This window comes from Sphaeroforma arctica (genome assembly GCF_001186125.1).
Source record: "Sphaeroforma arctica JP610 unplaced genomic scaffold supercont1.444, whole genome shotgun sequence".
In the NCBI taxonomy this organism is placed as follows: Eukaryota; class Ichthyosporea; order Ichthyophonida; genus Sphaeroforma; species Sphaeroforma arctica.
The window spans coordinates 25,540-49,561 of record NW_014040114.1 but is presented as its reverse complement, the minus strand read 5'-3'; the positions used below and the strand labels follow the sequence as shown (position 1 = coordinate 49,561).

Here is a 24,022-nt window from a genome sequence, read left to right as displayed (position 1 = left end):
CACATGACGGAATAAGCTTGATTATTAAACACAGTTTTTCTCCCTCATAAATACAGGGAATCAATCAACAAGCTACCGGGCCATACAACACGGTAAACACTTCCAGCGGAAGTGCAGCGAATCGACAACACTATAACAGTAAGTAAAACAAATACAATTTTTTATTTTATAAGTATTATTACTAAAGACGGGGGGTGAAGCGCGCACTTTCGCACAAGGTAACCTTAGTCTTCATTAATAATTCACGACCACCCACATATACGCACAGACTTCTGAAAATGCCAACAGCAACCAGAACAAGTGTATACGATGGAGGGGAGGGTAGTGAAGGCACGGGTGACGTGGGAGCCAGCCCAATGGGGGAGGCAAGCCCAGGCAGTAGCTCGGGCCAGCCCACACCAGCGGGGGTACCCATCGCAACAAGAACATCTGTCAAGGCTACTTTGTTTTGGTGAGTCGGTTTGTATCCAAATTGGAACAAACTGCACCGGTGGCCATACGGACTCTACATAAGATAATGGTTGGCATACATGACCAACAGCCAGAGCGTCGCATGCCACTAGTGGATGCGGAGCTCAGACGACGATACGATCTAGCGATCAACGATTGCGGTGATGATGAGGAAGACAAGCTTATTCAAATCAGTCTGTGCATTAGTGAGCTAGAGCTCATGCGTTCCCGGTTAGGCGACCAGATAAATGAACCCTCTCTTAAGAAATTACTCAAAACTTCAGAGTTTCCTAAAATGCCGAAGGAAAGTTTCTATAGATTAGAGAATTGTGAGGATATCATAGAGTTCACTACACAATGTAGTGATCTATTCTTAGCAACGTCAATGCCATTGTGTCAGTATCCAGCACTAGTGAGAAGACTATTAGACTCCACTGACGCAACGGAGAAACCAAAGCAGTTCTCAATATCATAAGAGACTCTGAGACACAAACAACCAGGCACTTCACTGATCCTGAGCAGTTCAATAGAATCATTATTGATCGACTCAGATCGCACCCAGTAGACTATCTATTGGATAAGTTTATCAATGACATACAGAATAAGAAGATGAATGTTGAAGTGCGCACCGAGCTTGTTATCGCAACTCAGACAAGGAACCCATACACTTCCAAACCCTCAAAGTACAAAAATACTTAGCACTGAAGTACCATGGACTACAATCAGTAGTGGACATCCTAATCAAAGGAGACAAGTAACCTGATGGAAGTGAGGGACACTTGTCTGACATCGAACATGCCAAGCTTCATAATATGACTAAGACACACATACGAATAGCGTCAGTGACACAAGCTGAGCGTATGTTGAGGGATCAGACGCGAGCTGCAAACAATGCAAATAAACGCAACAATACGCAGGCGAACACGCAGGTGGAGGATAACTCTATGAACGCTAACAAACGTCACAGGACAGACAGTGGTACGCACAACCAGCACAAGCAAGGGGGCCAGACACAGAAAAAGAAATGAGCATGTGAAGAGCGTGCATGCCCCTACTGTCATGAATCGCCATTCCCACATCGGTACAGCGAATGTCTTGAGAAGAAAGCAAATCAAGCTAAGAAGGCTGCGCAACAAGCCAAGAAAGATGTGCAGATAGCAAGACTGTCTATCACATCTGGCAAGGTGGACGACATCACTGAAGGTGATGAACACTGAAATCACTGGCGGGGGGAAGCAAACATGATTGACCTGGCTGACAGACTCAATGGATTTACATATGAAGAAACGTTGTTAATAAATGCAAATGATATAAATTATCAACCTTTATCGTTACTTCCTGCACCACGAGACCAACGGTTATATATTGACATACAAATTAATGGTAACACATACAATGCACTAGTAGACTCTGGCGCACAACGCTCATGTATGGACAAAACTGTAGGATCAGAACTATATCTTTCTGTCAGAGCGCAACTGGGTTACATACAACTAGCACCAACAGATGCAAGAATACAACGCACTGGATCAACAGAAGTTTGCGACATTACCTACGGAGGCAGAAAGACCTCTCAGTGTTTTGAAGTATTGGACTTGCCTGAAAAGAAAACACCAATACTTCTAGGTATGGATATTCTACCATACATAGGTATGTATATAGCGGGTTTAATCAATCCACTAATACCAACAGATGCAAAATGGGAATCGCTCCTCACACCACATGAAGAGGACCCAGAGTATGAACAAGAAGGTTTCAGAGAGTCACTTACAGACCTCCTGGACACCAACGCGAATACACCTCCTGACGTTCACTGCAACCTACCAGGCTCTACAGTCACAGTACCTGCAAATTAAATCAAATTCAGACAAATGAGGCACGCTAAAGTCAACTTTGTTCCGCACAAATACATTCCACAAACAGATGAGAATGTGCAACGATGGCTTCACGATGGCCATATATACAAACGCGACAAGCCAACAACGGTGAACCTACCGTTGTTATCAACAGGTGAACATGACTAAACAGGTCTACTCAAAAAAGGTCAGGACCTGTCTAGACTTACGTGAGATCAATTACCAATATGAACAAGACACGTTTGTGCTACCAAAAATAAAGGAAGTGTTACGCAACCAACAAGGGGCGCAGTTTTTTTCAAAGCTCGATCTCACAGGCGGGTTTCGCCACTTCCTAGTAGACGAAGCAAGCCAACACTTCTTCACGTTCTCGTGGAGAGGAGCGCAATACTCGTTCAAGTCGGCGCCGTTTGGACTACACTCACTCACATCACAATTCCTGAGAGTCATGGCAAATCTGCTCATAGATATCAAAGGAGTGCAAGTGTATGTAGATGACATAGTCATTGCGAGTTTTACAGAAGAAGAACACCGCAAGACAGTTCGCGAAGTAATCAAACGACTAAACAGCACGAACTTCCGACTCAATCACAACAAGTGTGCCTCTGCGGTCAAAGTGGTCAACATTCTTGAGGTGAAAGTCACCACACAGGACCTCAAAGCAAACCCTGAGAAACAGAAAAGAATGATGGACTGGCCACTACCCAGAACAAAAAGAGATCTGCACAAAACAGTGGGACTAGCAAATTACATGCGAGACCATGTCCCCAACTTTGCCCACACAACGAAACACTTTCGGAACCTAATGAAAGAAAAAATGAACCAGAACACATCCATGTTATGGACACCGAAACTAATCAAGAAGTGGGAAGAACTCAAAGAAGCCATTGCTTGTTCAGCGACGCTAGCATACCCTGTTGATGGGGTACCGTTCAAAATTATGAACGATGCTAGTGACTATGGCATAGGAGGGCGTTTATTCCAAGTCATTGATGGAGTCAGAAGAGACATTCTCTACTTCTCAGAAGGCTTGAATCCAGCACAACAACGCTATGGCACAAATACCAAAGAGCTACTAGCACTGGTATATAGCCTGGAACATTTCTCCGAATATATCAAAGGGGGGGGACATAACACTGTGGACAGATCACAAAGCGCTCACGCAAATGCACAGTCAACAGACGTTACACCCAATGCTAGCCAAGTGGATAACAAAAACGTTCCACCACCACTTCTCCATCATACATGTCTCAGGCAAGGACAACCAGATGGCAGATATGTTGTCACGTCTACATGAAGATACTTTTAGTAACAAAGAGTCAAAAGTATTACAACATGCGAATGAGGCAACACATAATAGCCAAGAGTACACCACCTTGGAAACGAACATGCCCATAACCATCTCGGCTATAGACTATATGTTACATCCCAGATTCTACCAATAAGCGGAACGAGGGTCTGGGAAGTTCACAGTAGATCTGTTTGCATCAGCACACAATGCGCACACAGATAAATACTACACCAAAGAACAGAATGCGCTAAAACAAAAATGGTCGCAAGAAGTTAATGTATGGGCGAATCCATCATGGGGACTCATACCTAATGTCCTTGACAAAGTCATTGAAGTGACAACTAGCATCACGATATGTGTACCATACTACCCCAATGCCTCGTGGGTTCCAAATTTTTTGTCTTTACTAGCAGAAGACCCGATGCTAGTGGAAAAATTTAACAACACGTTCCTCACAGAGGGCAAGAAAGCTTGCGGCAAGACCCCATGGGGTGTCACATTAGTCGCAAAGATATGAGCTAAGTCTCCATACTTCGATTCAACGCGGGAACAACCCGCCATACACGTTGCAGCGTCAGAACCAGTTCACACTGGAGACGCACCCCAGGCATTAGAATATGAGACACATGTCAACATCATTGAGCAATACCACAACTTGGGACATTAGAGGAGACAGTACACAAGTTGCAAACAGATGGACATCACTGGGCTGACATCCAACACCATGTACACAAGTTCATTGACGGATGTATACCATGTCTCAAAAATAAAATACACAAGAAGGGATTTCACCCCTTACAATCAATTACAGTCGCATATCCAAGCGACAGAGTCCAAGTGGACACCATAGGGTCTCTATTGGATTCCAATAGAGGACACACATACGTGATAGTATACCTTGACGTATACTCATCATACGTCATTTTACGTCCAGTGATGAACAAATCCGCGGCTACTATAGCACGCACACTGGTACCAATTATGTGTGAACATGGATTCCCACAAATCATACAAACGGATCAAGGCACGGAATATGTTATCAGCATACTCTCGAAAGTTGTTGAACAAGCGCCAATGCAACACTTAGTCTCTCGGCCGTATCAACCTAAAGTCTTAGACGCGAACGAACGATCTTATAGAGACCTCATGCCACTGTTACAGAAGTTCGTTGAACAGAATCCAGGTAACTGGTGTTCACGACTTCCATTCGTACAGATGGGCCATAATCTGCGTACATCCAGAAGACACAAGTCTCCACGCTTTAATGTATACTTTGGTCGCAGACAAAATCAACTTACTGACTACAATGAGCCAGTGACCGCACCCAGTACAACAGTATCTTGGGAAGAGCGACTGCAAAATCCAGAAGCAGCCGTTAGGCCACAACTAAAGAGCAATGTTGCACAGTATCAAGAGAAGATGCGAGCAGCATACTATCGAAAATACCAACAGATGTATGTGAACTTCCAGGAAGGGGACCTTGTCAGGGTCCGCTATCAAGGTGAAATGAACAAGTTAACAGCACCAAATGGCGGACCCTACAAAATAGTATGCAAGGAGGGCAACGGGTATTTTGTTTGTAGCCTTGATAGGACTAAAGTCCCCGAACATCCTGACTCGATCAGTGATGAGCTACTTGGCCTCATAAAAAGGGCCAGTGCTCCGGAAGCATTCACTTCCAACAATCACGTACAACCAACCGAAGAGACTCAGTTCTTGTCGATAGTCGACGACAGGCCGTCCATCCGAGGTGATGGATCCCTGGAGTAACTACTGCAATGGACAGATGATGAGCGTACCTGGACGCATGAATCAGACATCGCAGATGCTGATGTCATAACAACAAACCGTTAACGTCGAAGACGTAAAAGAAGGCAGTCAAGGCCAAAGAAGCCAGCGACAACGAGAACTGCTGAAAGATCAGCGAGGCACAGACAACGCACGAGGCGGGGGACCTAAGCACGTCACTGATACCACAGGACACTCCCATTTTTCTCGCCTAGAAGCATGCTCCCCCCACACACCAGAAGGACTAGGACCAGAGACTCGGCTGAGAGCCACCATTGAGATACGTTTTCCTAAGCCAAGTTGAAATCAACCGAGAGCACCGATCAAGACTGACTCCGATGAGCGAGGTAGAGGATTCCTGCTATAGTATAAATTTAAATAATCGGTAATATGTAATAGATAATGGTGGCAGGTTTTTCATCTTATGCCCCCTAAGGGACAAGTTTTTTCCTGTATATAAACACCAACCTCTAGATAATCTAGTACTGTAAGATGTCACTTTCTACTCCTACGCAGGCTAAGAAGCACAAGGTTTGGGGGCTGTAGCATCTAGGGACCAGATTATAAAAAAGCCAATCCAAATCCCAAAACCCAGAATAATCAAATACTGAGTTTTGGAATTAGGATTGGAATATTTCTGATATTAGAGTCATCAGAAATATTATTGGTAGAACCGGTCAGATATACCGGGACTCCCGCGTGTGAGAAAACACTCAAGTAGCCCCTGAGTCTAGTGAAAACACAAATAAAGACTCAGCTCGGTTCTCTCAGACTAGGGACTTTTCCTAGCTGATATAACCGTACTTGAGAAGAGGTCTATTGTATCCAATTGTCTCGTACCTTTCAGCTACTCTCCATACTCTACAGTGAAAGCCATGATCGCCTTCGTGTGCGTCGAGTGCGTTCACAGTATAATGTATGAACATCAGCATCTGCGATGTCTGATTCATGCGTCCAGGTACGCTCCCCATCTGTCCCATGCAATAGGTACTCATAGTATCTATCGAGGAGAACTGAGTCTCCTCGGTTGGTTGTACGTGATTGTTGGAAGTAAATGCTTCCGGCTCATCACTGACCGAGTTAGGATATTCGGTGGCTTCAGTCCCACCAAGGTCACAGACAAAATACCTGTTGTCCTCCCTGCATACTATTTTGTATTGTACATCATATAGTGCTGTCATCTTGTTCATTTAACCTTGATAGCGGACCATGACAATGTCCCCTTCCTGGAAGTGTATATACTTCTTTTGGTATTTTTGGTCATATGCTTCGCGCATCTTCTCTTGATATTGCGCAGTATTAGAATCTAGTTGTGGCCTGATTGCCTTTTTCTAGACTCTTCAGTTACTCTTCCCATGATGCTGTTATACTGGGTGCGGTCACTGGTGTGTTGTAGTCCTAGAATTGATTCCGTCTGCGACCGAAGTACACATTAAATCTCGGTGACTTATATCTTCTTGAGGTGCACAGATTGTGGCCCAAATGTACAAAGGGAAGTCGTAAACACCAGTTACCTGGGTTTTGTTCAACGAAATTCTGTAACAGTGGCATGTGGTCTCTATGTGATCACTCGTTCGCACCTAAGACTTTAGGTTGGTACGGGCGAGAGAACAGGTGTTGTGTCGGCGCTTGTTAAACGACTTTTGAAAATATGTCAATAGCATATTCAGTGGAACCCATGCTCACACATGGTTGGTGCCAGCGTACGTGCTACAATAGTCGCTGATTTGTCCACCATTAGTTTGAGTATAACATATGATGAGTGCACATATAACCATACTAACACATATGTGTGTCCTCTGTTGAGTCCAGTAGTGGCCCAATAGTATTCACTTGGACTCTGTCGCATGGAAATGTGGCTGGGATTGATTGAAAGGGATGGAATTCCTTTTTGTGTATCATTTTTGAAACATAGTACGCATTCTTCTTGTTGGATTTGTGGCCAATCACGTCCATGTATCAGCTTGCAACATGTTGACCATTTTCTCAGCGGTATAATATCCCAGGTTGTGGTATTGTTCGATAATGTTGACACGTGTCTCGTATTCTGTTTCAGGTGATGCATCTCCAGAGTTAACTGTTTGTGGTGCTGAAATGTGTATGACAGGTTGTTCCTGCGTTGAGTCAACGTGTGGAGGTTTCACTCCTATCTTTGCGACCAATGTGACACGCCATGGGGTCTTGCCACATGCTTTCGTACCTTCTTTAAGGAACGTATTATTTGTGTTTCCCACTAGCATCGGGTATTCTACTAGTAAAGACAAGAATTTTGGAAACCACGTTGCATCAGGGGTAGTATGGTACAAATATCGTGATGCTGGTTGCCTCTTCAATGACTTTGTCAAGGACATCAGGTATGAGTTCCCATGGTGGGTTCGCCCATGCATTCTTTTCCTGTGCCCACTCTGTAGGGCACATTCTGTTCTTTGGTATAGTATTTATCTGTGTGTGCATTGTGTGCTGATACAATCAAATCTACTGTGAATTTCCCAAACCGTCTTTAAGCTTCTTTGTAGAATCTGGGGTGTACCATCCAGGCTATAGCTGATATGGTTATGGGCATGTTTCTTTCCAAGGTGGTATACTTTTGGCTGCTGTGTGTTGTTTTGTTCGCGTCTTGTAATGCTTCGGACTTTTAGTATTAATGTGTCTTCGCGTAGACGCAACAACATATTTGCCATCTGGTCGTCCTTCCCTGGGACATGTATGATGGAGAAGTGGTGGGGGAATGCATTTGGCTAGCATTGGGTGTAACGTCTGTTGATTGTTCATTTGCGTGAGCGATTTATGATCTGTCCACAACGTTATGTTCTTTCCATTGATGTACTCAGAGAAATGTTCCAGGTTGTATACCAGTTCTAGTAGCTCTTTCGTGTTTGTGCCATAGCTTTGTTGGGCTGGGTTCAAGCTTTTGGAGAGAATAGCTCTTCTGACTCCATCGATGACTTGAAATAAACATCCTCATATGCCGAAGTCACTAGCATCGTTCATAATTTGGAACGGTACCCTATCAACAAGGTAAGCTAGTGTCGCTGAACATGCGATGGCTTCTTCGAATTCTTCCAATTTCTTTTTGAGTTTCGGTGTCTATAATATGGATATGTTCTTGTTTATTTTTCCTTTCATTATGTTCCGCAATTGTTTATTTGTGTGGGCAAAGTTGGCGACATGGTCGCGCATATAGTTCGCGAGTTCCACCGCTTGGTGCAGATCTCGTTTCGTTCTGGGTAGTGGCCAGTTCATCATTCTTTTCTGTGGTTTTTTCAGGATCCGCTTTGAATCCTTGTGTGGTGACTTTCACACCTAGAGTGTTGACCACTTTGACCTCGAAGACACACTTGTTGTGATCGAGTCGGAAATTTGCTCCATTCAACCGTTTGATTACTCCACGAAATGTCTTGCGGTGTTTTCTTCTGTAAGACTTGCAATGACTATGTCATCTACATACACTTGCACTCATTCGATATCTATGAACAAGTTTGCAATGACTATCTGAAATTGTACAGTGAGTGAGTGTAGGCCAAATGGCGCTGACTTGAATGAGTATTGCGCTCCTCTCCAAGATAACGTGAAGAGGTGTTGGCTTGCTTCGTCTACTAAGAAATAGTGAAACCCACCCGTGAGATCTATCTTTGAGAAGTATCGTGTTCCTTGTAGGTTGTGTAGTACTTCCTTTATTTTTGGTAGCACGCATTCATGTTGTTCATATTGGTATTTGATCTCACATAAGTTTAAACATGTTCTTACTTTCTTGAGAACATATATTTGGTCATGTGCACTCTTTGATAACAGTGGTAAGTTCACCGTTGTTGGTGTAGTTCGTTTGTATATGTGACCACCTGTAAGCCACCTCTTCATGTGTTCATCCGTTTGCGGGATATACTTGTGCTGTACAAAGTTGACTTTGGCAGCCTCATTTGTCTGACATGAATTTTGTTTGCAGGTACTGTGGCTGTAGAGCCTGGTAACATATTATGACTTTCTTGAAGACATATATTTGGTCATGTGCACCCTTTAATAACAAAGGTAGTTCACCATTGTTGGTGTAGTTCGTTTGTATATGTGACCACCTGTAAGCTACCTCTTCACGTTTTCATCCATTTGCGGGATATACTTGTGCAGAACAAAGTTGACTTTGGCAGCCTCATTTGACTGACATTAATTTTGTTTGCAGGTACTGTGACTGTAGAGCCTGGTAACATGTTCTGACTTTCTTGAAGACATTTATTTGGTCATGTGCACCCTTTAATAACAAAGGTAGTTCACCGTTGTTGGTGTAGTTCGTTTGTATATGTGATCACCTGTAAGCCACCTCTTCACGTTTTCATCTATTTGCGGTATATACTTGTGCGGTACAAAGTGACTTTGGCAGCCTCATTTGACTGACATTAATTTTATTTGCAGGTACTGTGACTGTAGAGCCTGATAGGTTGCAATGTACGTCAGGAGGTGTGTTCGCGTTGTTATCTAAGAGGTCTGCAAGTGACTCTCTGAAACCTTCTTGTTCATACTCTGGGGAAGTAAGTAAAGTAGTGATTCCCATTTCGCATCTGTTGTAATAGGTCAATTGTTTTTATCCTGCTATGTATATACCTATGTATGGAAGTATGTCCATACCTAGAAGTATTGGTGCCTTCTTGTCTGGTAGGTACAAAACTCCAAAACACTGAGAGGTTTTTCTGCTTCCATAGCTAATGTCACATACTTGGGTTGGGCCTGTTTTTTGTATCCTAGCATCTGTTTGTGCTAGTTGTATGTAACCCGGCTGTTCTCTGACTGATAGATTTAGCTCTCAGTTACTATACTTTTGTCCATACATGAGCGTTGTGCTCCGGGTCTACCAGGGCGTTGTATGTGTTGCCATTGATTTGTATGTCAATGTGTAATCTTTGGTCTCGTGGTGCGAGAAGTAAGGATAAGGTTGTTAATTTATATCATTTGTATTTATTAACAACGTTTCTTCGTCTCTATTTACATTTAGCCTGTCAGCCAGGTCAATCATGTTTGCTTCCGCCCACCAGTTGTTTTAGGACTCATCGCTATCTGTTGTCTCTTCCACCTTCCCGGATGTAATGGATAGTCTAGCTACTTGCATATCGTTCTGGACATGCTCCTCCACCTTCTTGTTCTGATTTGATACCTTCATGGGACATTGACTAAAACAATGTGGGGTTGGTGACACATTACAATAAGGACATGCACATATTCTCACCCCTTTCTTCTCTTGGGGTTGTCTTATTGGTTTGGTTTGTTTCGGTGCGCCATTGTCTGGTTTGTGACGTCTGATTGTATTGGTGGTGGCATTCTGAGGCTGGCTGTGCGTGGCCGCGTGAGAATTATATCTCTTGCGCTCTCTGTACATAGGGTCTGCCTATACCTTGGCTGCTGCTCTCATGGTTGCTTCAGTAAGAGAATGGAACACAGTATGTTTCATATCTGATAAGTGCCCGTCACTTCCATCAGGCAGTTTGTCTGCTTTGATGATTGCGTCCACTTTTCCTTGCTGTGTACATATTACATGAGGGCCTGGTATTTCACTACCTTGGGGATTTGCGTGTGTATGGGCTCTTTGTCCGTGTTTCGATAAAGCTCCCCTAACTCTTGCACCGTTCTATGCAATCGCTCTGTGCGTACCACTACGCTACACAGTGCCTTGTTCTCCGAGTCATTGAGAAATTTATCTAACAGATAGCCTACCGGACGGTGTCTGAGTCTGTCAAAAACAGTTTTTTTGAATTGCTCAGGATCCTTGTATTACTTTGTGATATGTGTTTCTGAATATCTCTTGGTAACTTCAAAAAAAAAAATTTGAGGTCATTAGCAGTTTCGATAATGCAGGTTCATTAACCCTATCACCGAAGCGTGAAGGCATGAGCTCTAACTCGCTGATGTACTGATTGATTTCAATTACTTCATCCTCCTCATCGTCACCGCAGTCATTGATAGCTTGATCGTATCCCTTTCTGAATTCCGCATCTACCAATGGCATGCGACGTTCTGGTTGCTGGTCATGAATGCCTACTCTATCTTGTGTAGACTCGCGGTGTTTACTGGTACTGTTTGTTCTAATTTATTTTCAAACCTACTAGCCAGGACAAAGTTGCCTTGACAAATGCTCTTGCCTATTTATAGACGCATGGCTGATGACTGTATGGGCACCCCAGCAGGTGTTGATTGGCTTGAGCCACTGCCTGGATTTGTCCTCCTACTGGGCTGTCACCCGCACCATCTGCGCTAGTGCCTCCCCCTTCACCTTCATACACGCCTGCTCTGGTTGCTGTTGGCATCTTGAGGTGATTGATTGGGTGTATAAGTATTGCAGGTTAATAGTAAAGACTCGGGATATATTAACTGTGAATAGGCGCTTCATCCCCATTGTCTTTGCTATTAACTTGTATGAAAACAAATAAAAAATAAATTATTTCACTTACTTTTGTTGTGGTCACGCTTTGCTGTACTTCCGTGGGAAGTGTTTACCGTTCTGTGTTGTACATTAACTTGTTGTTCTCCTTCCTTTGATTGTGGAGGTGTGAATGGTGTTTCTTGGTTCAGCTTATTTCGTCAAGTGTGACTTTACTTGTGCTTATTTTGTCAGGTGTAGTTTTAGCAAGATGTTCGGTCCTAGTGACGTCACCTATGAAGTTCGGTCTTCTTGACGTCACCGAGGAAGTTCGGGTTTCTTGACGTCACCAGTGATGTTCGGTCCTGTACCGAACTACTGTGGTGGCGATGTCACCTGGGATGTTCAGTCTTATATCTCGTCTCTCTCTGATGTTGATATCACCTGAGATGTTTGGTCCTGTACCGAACTTCACTGTTTTTAAATTGAGTTGAGTGTTGTACTTGCAGGTGTTTATTCTTATTCTGTCTTTGTCTTGTGACCATCACTATTCAGACTCTGTCTCTGTATACTATGCTAGTCGTGTGCTTTCTGGTCATATGGGTATATATTCACAGTGTTTATTTGTCACTTGGATCTCATTACCTGTAGGGCTGTTCACGTGTGTCCTGTAATCTCAATGGTGTGATCTTTCTTGGCTTTGAGTAGATTCTTTGCTTCTAATCTCATGTAACCTTTTTGTGTGGACGATTGTTCATTGGCTGCTTTAGAGTTTTCTAACTTATTTGACTACTTGCGCATGTGTGTTGGAAAACCCTGCATATACCATTCTTGATCTTATTTTAAGTGCTTTGCGTATTCGATCGGGCTTGTTGTGTGTAATTATTATAACTTCTCGTTTGAGATTAGCAGATGTGTATGTGGTTTTCTTGGTAAGACCCCTTGCCTTTTGTTACCTTGTGATTTGTATGTGTGTGGGCTACTGCTAATTGCTATGGACCCCCTTTTATGTAATATGGCTAGTCAATTAGATCTTGCTTCTATTCCTGTCCCATGTATTATTATACGCATATATATTGTATAGTGTATGCACTCAAATAGATCGTACGTGTTCTTAAGGTGTATGTTATGATACTTGTGTTTGGAATCTTGTGTATACTCATTTTAGTCTTACCTGCCTATACTCAATTCAAATGTTCTTGCATGCATCGAACTACATATCTCTAACCCTTTATTATTTGGCTGACTTTCTTTCCATTGATCGTTTAAAGCCCTTTGCGCACTTGATCTGCTTGTACGGGATTGCCCTCTTACAGGTTTAGGTGTGTGTCTCTTTGTGAAAACTAAATTGCGAGATCTTGTTTGATGATTCGTGCAGTACTTTTGTGTTCGTTGAAGCGATTTCAGCTGAACTTACATGTACTCAATTCAAATGTTCTTGCATGCATCGAACTACATATCTCTAACCTTTTATTATTTGGCTGACTTCCTTTCCATTGATCGGTTTAAGCCCTTTGCGCACTTGGTCTGCTTGTACGGGATTGCCCTCTTACAGGTTCAGGTATGCTTTGTGAGAACTAAATTGTTCTCGAGATCTTGTTTGATGATTCGTATATTACTTTCGTGTTTGTTAAATCGATTTCAGCTGAACTCTTGCTTGACCCAGCAATAGATGCTCACCTTTGTGGGACTCTTCGTGATAATATGTTTGTCTTATATTCCTTACCTCAAGTTTATGTGATATGAAAAGCATTACTGCTAGTTCCTTGTCTGCTATGATTACCTATTGTAGTCACTGACTGGTAGTTGATTGCTACCTCTCTTGTCTGACCGTGTCTACTTGCAATTTGGATCCCTAGACTTCTCATCTCTTGTATACCTTGTTGCCGCGTTCTTGTAGACTAATGTTTGGTGTGTCCTGCGTGGATATTTCACTTAAGTATATCTTTTGTGTGCACTATATGTGTTAAAGATTCTTGAATGCTTGGAATCCAAGCCTTATTCCTAGGCTAAAGTTCGTCCACTATTTTGCTCTTCACGTCTTGTGTTAAACAAATTATTAACCAAGCTAACATTGTTGTTTGTTCTAGGTTCTTGGATTCTTCTACGAGATAGCACACCTCGTGCCCTCGCTATCTGCTGTCTATTGTTGTTGGATACTTGGGTGCCCTTTTCTACCTCAACCTCTGTTGATTGACAATTTTCTAAATTTTTGACCCCTCAACATTGATGAATTACGCAACTTGACAGCTTGAGATATAAATCACACTGAATCACAGAATTACTTTTAAGGAATTCGTCTCGGTTATTCCTTGGATTCTTCTTAACCTTCTAGGTCGTCCTCTTTTGCACTGGAGTTCTCTTTCACGTCCAGCACGGGAGTAATGTATTCCCCGGAGTTATTGTCTGATCCACTTGTGAAACCCTTGTGATTAATTCTTGAGCCTCAGTCCTTCCTGCGTGCTTAGTCTTCTACTAAAAAATTGCTTATATACGAATAAAGTTCTTTTCCAAATTATTTTATTCGCTAAGCTTCTATCTTCAACCCTCGTTGTCTGTTGTGATGACTGGTTGTGTAACTGAGCCTGTTAACTTATCTATACGGATATTATAAAAAATGAAGAGTATGAAGAGTAGCTGAAAGGTACGAGCCAAAGGATACAATAGAACTCCTCCCAAATGTGATTATCTCATCTAGGAAAGTCCCTAGTCTGAGAGAACCGAACCGAGTCTTTATATGTGTTTACTAATAGACTCAGGGTTCTACTTGAGTCTTTCTCTCACACACGGAGTCCCGATATAGCTTACGGGTTCTACGGCTAGTATTTCGGATGACTCCAAAATCAAGAATATTTGAATCCTTATTCCAAAACTCAATATTTGGTGATTCTGGATTTTAAGATTTGGATTGGCTTTTTGATTATCTGGGTTCTAAATGCTACAATATGCAAAGTTGGGAACTTATCATCTATCTGATCAGACAATCATAAAACATAAGAAAGGAAGAAAAGTACATCGTACAGTTGGCGTGTTAAAATATGCTAGTACGACATATGAGGAACATGTACACTACAACTTTTTGTACTTGTATATCATACTCGCTCTGCAAATATCAGTATTGCAGTGTATCCATTATTACAAAATTCGTGTACGAATTTAGAAAACTAATGTTCATACAGACACCACGCTTACATATAGTTTGACTGATACAAGCGTGTTTTATACGACACTAGATACCAAGGTACTTCAGCTTTTATAAGAAATCTATGGTACAAAATTCAGGCACGAATTTCAGTTCTCATATTCTATGATCTTATATGCACACAGTGTATATATTACCACGTATATCCTGGGACACATGTTAATACACAGAAGCACACTTTGTGTCATTTCTGACTTACGTTGCGCTTTTGCAAGTGTTGCTTGCACGCAATATTGGTTGTTCGACCCCAGCACCACTCTGACTGAATTACATTTTCAACTTTGGATGTCATGGACCACCCATAGCGAGATGAAATAATGATGGGCGCTAAATATACACCACTCATAGTTATATGGGTGCCATACATCACTCATGATTGAAACATATTAGCCTTGGGCGCCATGTAACACGCCGGAAACCGCACAGGATTCACAGGTCCTACAACTTGCCGTGTTTTCAGTGCCACACACTATCTGAGTTAAGCCTCATACTTGAGCACTAACCCGATAAACTCCCCACAAACGCAATTGACTATCACATAGCAGCTCCTTTGATATATACGTTAAATAAATATCACATTTGGTGGTTTTTATTTTATGATTTTGCAGGGACATAGTTGTAATTATCGTTCATAAATTATTCCGTATGTTGTTGTATAAATTTACGATAGTAATATGATTCGAATATGAACAAAATTAATAAGGTAGGGGTAATGTTGCCTTCTTATAAACAATTGATATTAACATATGCTAATTCATTCAAACATATTGAATGGTGCGTAGCCTACGTGGTCTCTGATACTCGTTTGCAGGAACGTACGAGACCATTTTCGAATTCTGTTGTGATTTTCGACACTTGTGACATTATCGTGCGAACACAACGTCTCCAAATCGTACACGAGATAGCATAGGTACAAATTTAAACTCCATCGCTAAAACTATCGTCCGCCTGCTCGTTGAGATAATATATAAACTATCGTACTATAGATCTGAATTGTTCATCCGCCTAGTACAGTTTGGCGTATGTGAGATAATATTCTTTCTATCGTATTACATATTTGAAAAATTCTTTATCATCTAAAATAGTAACTGTAAGAATGTTTTGTCCAGTTTGACAATCATTTTGTTCCAATGTGCGTTCCTGCAATTCCACGGATCAATATCGAGGTCGTTTCAGAAACCTGTGCGAGACCCTGAGTCGCAAGCTATCAGCCTTATGATACTTATGCAAGTTTCCCATCCATATTCTATATGCATCAGCATCACATATGAGAAAAGCTTAAGAGGATCAGTATTTGCGACGAATGGTAGAAAGCCCTAAGTATACGCGAGCTTTTGATCCATTCCTTCGGTTCATATCATTCTAATATATTGCCTTCCTGCAAGATCCAGTCGCCGATATAAAACGTCTTCGAATCTGATGGAGCGCTTGTCGCTACATTGGTATCTACGTTGATCATCTCCTTTCGCTTCTTTTCTGCTTGTATGATGTTCCCACTGCTTATTACAAAAGGCGGTGCTCTCTTTCTCAACGTAGATCGATACGGATACAATTTTGAAATACTTTAGACTTGCCAAGTTCATTACTTCGTTTAGTTAGCGTCCGTGCAGTGCGGTTTGCGTACAGTTTCTCTCTCATTGGTGCACCCGATGCATGTATTCCGGCCTGATATTTTTTACGCGATGTTGCTTTTTCCTTGGCAGTTCACTGCTAATTATTGGTTGGGTAATCATGAATTAATCAAATACCTTACTGGATTTAATATTATAGATAAATATGAATGTTGTCTAGTGACAATCAATTTTTTTCTCAAACCTGTTTAACACGCATTGTAGCATAGTTATTGTTGTTGTCGTTATTTTCATTTGTCTGACTGTATATTCCCTGTCTGCACTGGTTTTCCTCAAATACATAGCGTGTAAAGGTTTGTCGGCAATCGTACCACCAATTTTACAATAATATATATGATTCATTAGAAGACCATACTTGCACTAGTTTCCTTGTTATATCACATTGGCAAATTGGCCGACTGTTTACGTGTCGAATCATCAACAATAAATCATATGAAGCAATATCTGTGACAAGGCAAGCTAAACCATGAAAGTCACTTTGTCTCAATTCATTTTGTGAGAGATATCGGTTGTATATAAAAGTAATATAAAAAAGTCAGGTTATACACAAAAACAACACGGAAACGGTTTAATTTTCATACCGGCAAACTCAGGCGAGGAAAGAAAGATCAGAACATCAATTCTTAGATATATTCAAATTATTTGGTGCTAAACATGAAAACTAAACAAGGGGTACTACCAATTACATACATTTCTGAATCAGTGAAGACTGCATCGTGTCCCCGACGAGCCTGCACCAATAAATGATTGGCGAGTTTTTCTTTCCGGCTCTCTATGATATTAATGTTTTTCTCTTCATGTTCGTGGTGGTCTCTGATACCCTTAGATTCATAAGTAAGCATTTATTAAAGAAACTCGCAATTCTTGCTATTTGAATATGTATTGGGAATATATATATATATCAAATCAGATTTCGAGCCTTGTACACGAGCTTTTCTTTCCGGCTCTCTATGATATCAATGTTTTTCTCTTCATGTTCGTGGTGGTCTCTGATACCCTTAGATTCATAAGTAAGCATATATTAAAGAAACTCGCAATTCTTGCTATTTGAATATGTATTGGGAATATATATATATATATCAAATCAGATTTCGAGCCTTGTACATTTTCGATAAGATGTTAAGTTTACTTGAAAAGTAACTATATTACAGCCTGTGAATTTAGGAGGCTATGTGAATACACATTAACAAGTCCAGAAATTTACTTACAAAGGTTGTTTGATAAAAAGGTGTGTAGGAAATAAAAATCGGTATTAGTGAATAGAAAACGAACCCGTAAAATTGAATCTACATTTAATGACTTGCATATATTGTCCATGTGCAAATTTGTCATTTCTCCTATATCAAACATCGTACATCATGCAGCCAGCATGTGTAGTTTGCACAAAGAACACTTACCTATTCATTTATATATATATTATGATTAAACTGCATATTTGTGGGTCAATATATCAATATTATTTAGTTTGTATTCTTTTTCTACCTGTTGAAGTTTGCTTTCTGTATGGATCCAATGGCCATTTCCTTTCGCAAATCCAGTTCTAGAATGTAGAATAGATGTATAATTTGACGGTGATGACGTAGAATTATCCGCTTCGATCGGCCCAATAGAAGCAAATCGTCGATATAGAAAATTATGCGGATTCCTTTCGTCCGTTGAACTTTTATCACTAAATTCATTTTATTTAATCAAGTTAGAAAAAAAGTAGGCTCCCGTCTCCAGAGCCAGAAAATATACGGTATCATTCCTGAATTGGCATAGCTTGGGATCGGCCACAGCTATTGTACAGAAGCCGTCCCTGATGTCCACAGATGCCCCTCTGCTCCGAATATCATATTTTTTTTTTGCGTTAGTGTTGATGCCTTTTGGATTCAAAATCAGACGAGCTCGAATCACGTCTGATTTTGGAGTCGTGAAAGCTGAGTAGAACAGATAAGGTTCTGGTTCCATGATTCGTGTAATTCGTCGCATCGTCCGATTACACCGTTCGTACGTATCCGTTCAAATTCTGTCCGAGTCGTTGACTCTGTGTCTTCGGGTGAGTTTATTCACTGTTTTGTTTTCGATGGAGGAGGAGATCCCTTCGGCCCCCAAGTTGGCCGTACACCATAGCTGATTGCTTGGAGGATCTCCTTCTTCACATCTTGCTGTAGTAGGACCTTAGTCGGATGTCTATACATCCGGTTGGGCCCTGTCTCGAAGGAACAGAACCGGACAAGGACATTGGGTCTAGACGCAACCACCTGCATGGGTTGGGGGTTGGATATTTATAGTAGAATAGTGGTTGAGGAGGAATGTATTAGTGAGAAACATAGGATGTGTGGCTGTCTTTGATAACTAGGGCTCTGGAAACTACGTATCTCGAGACAGTTGCTTAATTACAAAGTAATAAAAGCTAGCCACCACTACAAGTAAGCGAGAGGACGTAGACCCAGATATCGGTTACTTACTATGGTATTTACCATAAAATAGTTTTATATATATATATATTTCGATTGCGAGTGCTGATTGTATCTAGTATGATGGTTCAGGCGGATAAGGAGGGGGATCCTGGGCCTTAGTGGCAATACAAGGGGCAGCAGTTCGACCTAGAATTCCCGTTGCATGAAAATGGATCCAGTTTAAGAACAGTCCGGCGTACCGGAAGAGAGCACCGCACAAGGATGGGGTGATATTGTTGGTGTCTAGGTATCATGCCCAGGGGGATTTGTTGTTGTCCTATCTTACGCCAGAGCTTCAATTAGATGTACGTACTAGTTTGCCTACAACGTCTACGATTACGGATGTTGAACGGTTTGTTATGCACACGTATGGCCTGTCTCGATATTTGTTCCGTAAGGCGTGTATATTCGATTTGATTACGCTCGGCGTTTTACTCAAGGAGGATAATACTTACAATATTCGGAAGAAATATAGTGTTGAATGAAGCTTCTAAAATTGGTATAAAGGCTGTCATTTATATATTGAACCAGGAGATTGAGGAAGCTGCTTAGCTTTCGGTAACGGTGTCGGCTGATGATGAGGGCCATTTAAGGGCTGCATTGCAGGGCATTGGTTGGGTTGAGCGGCTGAATGGCACACGATTGCTCACTGGAGTCCGGAATAATCAAGAGCTATATGAGGTCGATATACATGCTGTCCGGGGACGTTTGCATTCACCAGTGGGTCAGGGACACATTGGTCTGTCGCAGGCTGATACGAACCGGTGGTTCTCATCCGGCACACGATATGCCTTTAGGTGGCCCTTTTGTTTATAGTGATTCTCATCACAAGTAGGTGTTCGTGGATCGTCGTTCTGATGTTGTGCATGAGGATTTCCGTTGTCGGTCGCGTGGGGCTTGGGGATTGGGAACTTCGAAGAAGGGCAAAGCGTAAGTATGTGTATGATGTGTAGTTTATGCACTATTACCCAGTTGAGGTGATTGAGGCCTATTAGCTATCGCCGGTGGTTTCGGTAGGGCCGACACCGATGTTTGATGCGCTGGCTGAGGTGGGGGTAGTACCGCACAGACAGTTAGGCCCGTCGCAGTCGATTACATGGGCGCATGTGTGTGCTGATCTTAAGCTTTTGTCAAATCAGAAGGGCAATGTTGAGCACATGATGTTATTGAGCGTGATCAGTAATCCGGCAGTGCCTGAACCTTTGTGTCAGGTGTATAATTAAGAGTTAGTGGCGTTGAGTCGCCGCTTGAAGATATTGCAATACTGTATGCACATGGTTGTCACTATTGCACACACAGGACTCATGCTGGAGGTTCTCGCTAATAAGATCGATAAGCAAGGGATAGCCTCGTGTGCGTTAATGGCCGTAAAATGCATGAAAGCACGTCCTGCTAAACCAACCCATATACCTGGGCTAACCAGCACAAGCGAATCACTTGAAAACCAGCACAAACGAATCACTTGAAAACCAGCACAAGCAAATCACTTGAATGGGGGGCATAATAACCCACCTCGGGCTCATCAGGCCGCGTAGAGTGAAAATACATACTTATCTCATACACCACAAATGTCGGCCACAACCCGTCACACTAGTTCCCCAAGAAGGCGGCAGCACTCATATGACCCCTCTAGAGAGCGTTCATACACACCAAATTGAGCGTATGAACAACGTTCCCCGGCTGCACCAGCTTGTGCTACTTGTAATTTACGCCACAAGATCTCAGTGGGCCCAAATGTCACATCTGCAACCAGACTGGCCATTGGCGTACGGAATGCCCAAAGCAGGTCAATGCTGTGATTACAAAGGGTCCCTGACTAGATATAGTTGGTTAGGGTCGGTTACGCACGCGGTATGCAAGGATTTGGAAGTATCCGTTTATAATGATACGGGTATAGACTGGCTATGTTGGATCGTCGTTTTGCGGAACGTTTTCATTTTGCAGTACATACGATTGATCCTGTATACATTACAGGATTGGTGGAGATGCGATCATGACGATGACTGATCAGACAGTTGTTACATTGCTGTTGGAGGTAGTGTATGTGCACGGTAAGGATACATATTGTGAGAGTTCTCCTATCACAAAATCTTTAGACCTTGAGATAGAGCGGAGTGAACGCAGGCGACTTACTCGTGGTTCTATATTAGTGCCAGTTCTGATTGACGCTTCGTGCTAGCGCGCACGTACTTGGCAATATTGGAAGAGTTGCAATGTTGAAGGCAAACCTGAGCTTCAACTGTGGCCACAAACTTCGTCCCCTCTTGAATACGGGGTTGCTTCAGCTCTACGACCTGTCCCAGGTCCTCGATAACAGTCAGTATATTACCGTAATATGCCTTTTCATGGTCTTCGATAGACAGGCATCCTAGATGGATCTGTTTGAGCCCTTGGGCTAAATAATTAAACAACTCAATTTAAAATGTTATCAAGCTCTTTAAACACTAGTTCCTTCTGTCCTCTATACCATCTTGGTGGCTGTATGGGAGCGTCGATGAGAACTTTGATATAACATACGCTGTCCTGACACCACAAAGCTGTGCAGGTCACTAAAATTTACTTGTACTCTACTTTGAGGCCGATACGGAGGAATACATTACGGTTTTGTAAATATGGTCTGATGGAGATACTCCGGATATCTCTGCTTTCGCGACCCTGGCCAGGAACCGTGTACCTTTGCTGTTCTATTTCTGCACCTTTACACCTAGCCATCTCTCGAAGATGGAGGTTCTGCTAGGCCTGCTAGGCGGCTAGCTGGGCTTGCTGGTTTACTCGGGCCAGCTGAGTTTGCCTAATACACGGAACTTCCTGAGCAGCCTGCTTTCGCTGCACTTATTCGGCGTCCGGGCCAAGGTTATATTAATTGTTCTTCACTACAAGGTAGTGGAGGACAGAATTTGATAGGCGAGCAAATGCTTTTGCTAAAAGCAGGTAGAAGGAAAAATGGATATTGACAGTCGCCTGTCTATCGTCCTTTTATAGTCCAACCCAGTGGGTTGTGCAATGAAAAGAACGTGGAGTAGAATGGTGGGGAGTAAACCAATCTGTGCGTCACTGATCGAATTGAAATTGAATATGTGGTGTACGAATAGGATTTATCCCACTATTTCACTCCCAGTTCTAATAAAATAGAACGAATATGTTAATATTCGAATACCACAGTGCGGAAGGAAGTCAGCACCAGACTAACGAAGGTTACGAAGAAAACTAAATCAAATACTTCGACTGAAATCAAGATTATTTCTCTACGGAAAAATCCTGACGCCCCACGCTCCAGTATAGCTCATCATTAGCGCAGACGAGAACATTTGCCCAGCACCACCCAGCGTTGCTACGCGTCCAATCACCAATAAACTCCAATACCAGTCACTACAACAGCGGCACCTTTGATGAACGCCCTCAGTGTATTGGGATCCTTTCCGCTTGGTCCGCAACTGGTTCTTAGTGCCCATTAACCCGGATCATACCTCTAATTCATACACCTAGCCCAAACCACCGGGTCCAATCGTTGTTAACCTTTACCGCCGCAAGTAGCTCAACCACTTCTCAAGCCAGCTACCGATGTCTCATCTTTTGATTTAATGCTAGGCCACATCGAATGATCAAAGGTATTCTTGAAATCTCAGTCGTCCCAAATCGAAGAGCTCCTCGGTCAAATCTCCAACATCTCACGCTAAGGAATCGGAATGTATACTCACGGAACAGTAGATACAAAGGCATCCCATCACTACTCGCGATTCTAGACCAAACTCTACCCAAGGTAAGTTGTCTCTTGCAGAAACAAAGAAACTTAGTAGACAGCTGTTCAGTATATATATCGATAAAGACATGTTAGTATAGGAAAAAGGTACACTCATGCGCATTCGTTTCGCGCCGATGAAGTTGCTATTGGTGACATGATTGGGTGCCTGATCATGGTAAGTAGTTAGTTTGACATATACACAGCAGAAAGTGTGATACATTTGTCGATGAATGTTGCCCTGATTATGCCATGCGGTAATATTGGTCACTTTCTTAGTAGCAGACGCGAATCGCATACCACTCATGTTTTATCATTTTATCAACAGTACCTCCTAGAATTCCGCTACTGTAGCTGCATTATCAAGTGTACTAGCCACTAACACACCTAGCTCATTTTTTTTTTTGCATTGGCTATATCAACAGGAGTGGCTGTAGTCGCTCTACTCACGAATACGCAAAACATACGTGTACACATACACATCTGGTCAATCTACATTCACAACACCAGTACATATATTAACATTTAAAAGAAGTATCTACCGCTCACTTTCCAACATAATGCACAATTCATTATATGAACAGTACGAAAATACAAGTGCAACCTCAAAGACCTAACAGACTAAAAAGGCATAAAAAAAGCGTACAACCACTACCAGCATATCCACGAGCACGCCACATGGCACCAGCAATCAATTGTACATGATGAGCTGGATCAAAACCTATTGTTTGGTCCCTTCGCACTCAAACCAATTGATTACTGGCCATACGTAGCAGGGCAGCACATTGCTCTATCATTATATGTAATGAAAAACCCTTCACCTAAAATCGGGTAGAAATTTCAATACCCTCTTGGCGAAGTTGCGTATACTTTGAAATCAGCAAGTGGTAAATATTTTGGTAAAATTGGAGGGGTACCAGCGAGGAAGGAAACACTGATAGTAACAAGCTCTATTGAGGATTGGTGTAGTTGGAGAATAGCAAAAACTGGAAATAGCAAGACATGGTCCGGTAGTGATATCGCAGCAAGGCAAGCCCCGTGAAAAAGAAGGTGGTTTCAAGCGAACAAAGCTTTACGAAGAAGAAAATCTCAAAACACTCACTCACCCCACAGATCCATAAAAAAGCACATATATTACTAAATGGCATATGTATAATTATGTACTGCTATACTATATATACACACACACACACACACACACACACACACACACACACACACACACTATATATATATATATATATATATATATATATATATATATATATATATATATATATATAT

At 42.1% G+C, this 24,022-nt stretch overlaps 2 protein-coding genes across 2 annotated transcripts; one reads left to right on the top strand and one right to left on the bottom strand.

The window, feature by feature from the left end:
* Positions 1–278: 278 nt before the first annotated feature.
* On the top strand, positions 279–1,667 carry SARC_06312 (hypothetical protein; the record flags this gene model as incomplete). The annotated part of the gene is made up of 2 exons (XM_014299795.1): positions 279–451; positions 1,538–1,667. 2 exons carry the CDS (start codon positions 279–281, stop codon positions 1,665–1,667), a joined length of 303 nt encoding a protein of 100 aa, XP_014155270.1.
* An 8,744-nt stretch (positions 1,668–10,411) lies between these two features.
* Positions 10,412–10,747, bottom strand: SARC_06311 (hypothetical protein; the record flags this gene model as incomplete). Its single annotated transcript, XM_014299794.1, has 2 exons — positions 10,412–10,525; positions 10,598–10,747. 2 exons carry the CDS (start codon positions 10,745–10,747, stop codon positions 10,412–10,414), a joined length of 264 nt encoding a protein of 87 aa, XP_014155269.1.
* Between the last annotated feature and the right edge of the window lie 13,275 nt (positions 10,748–24,022).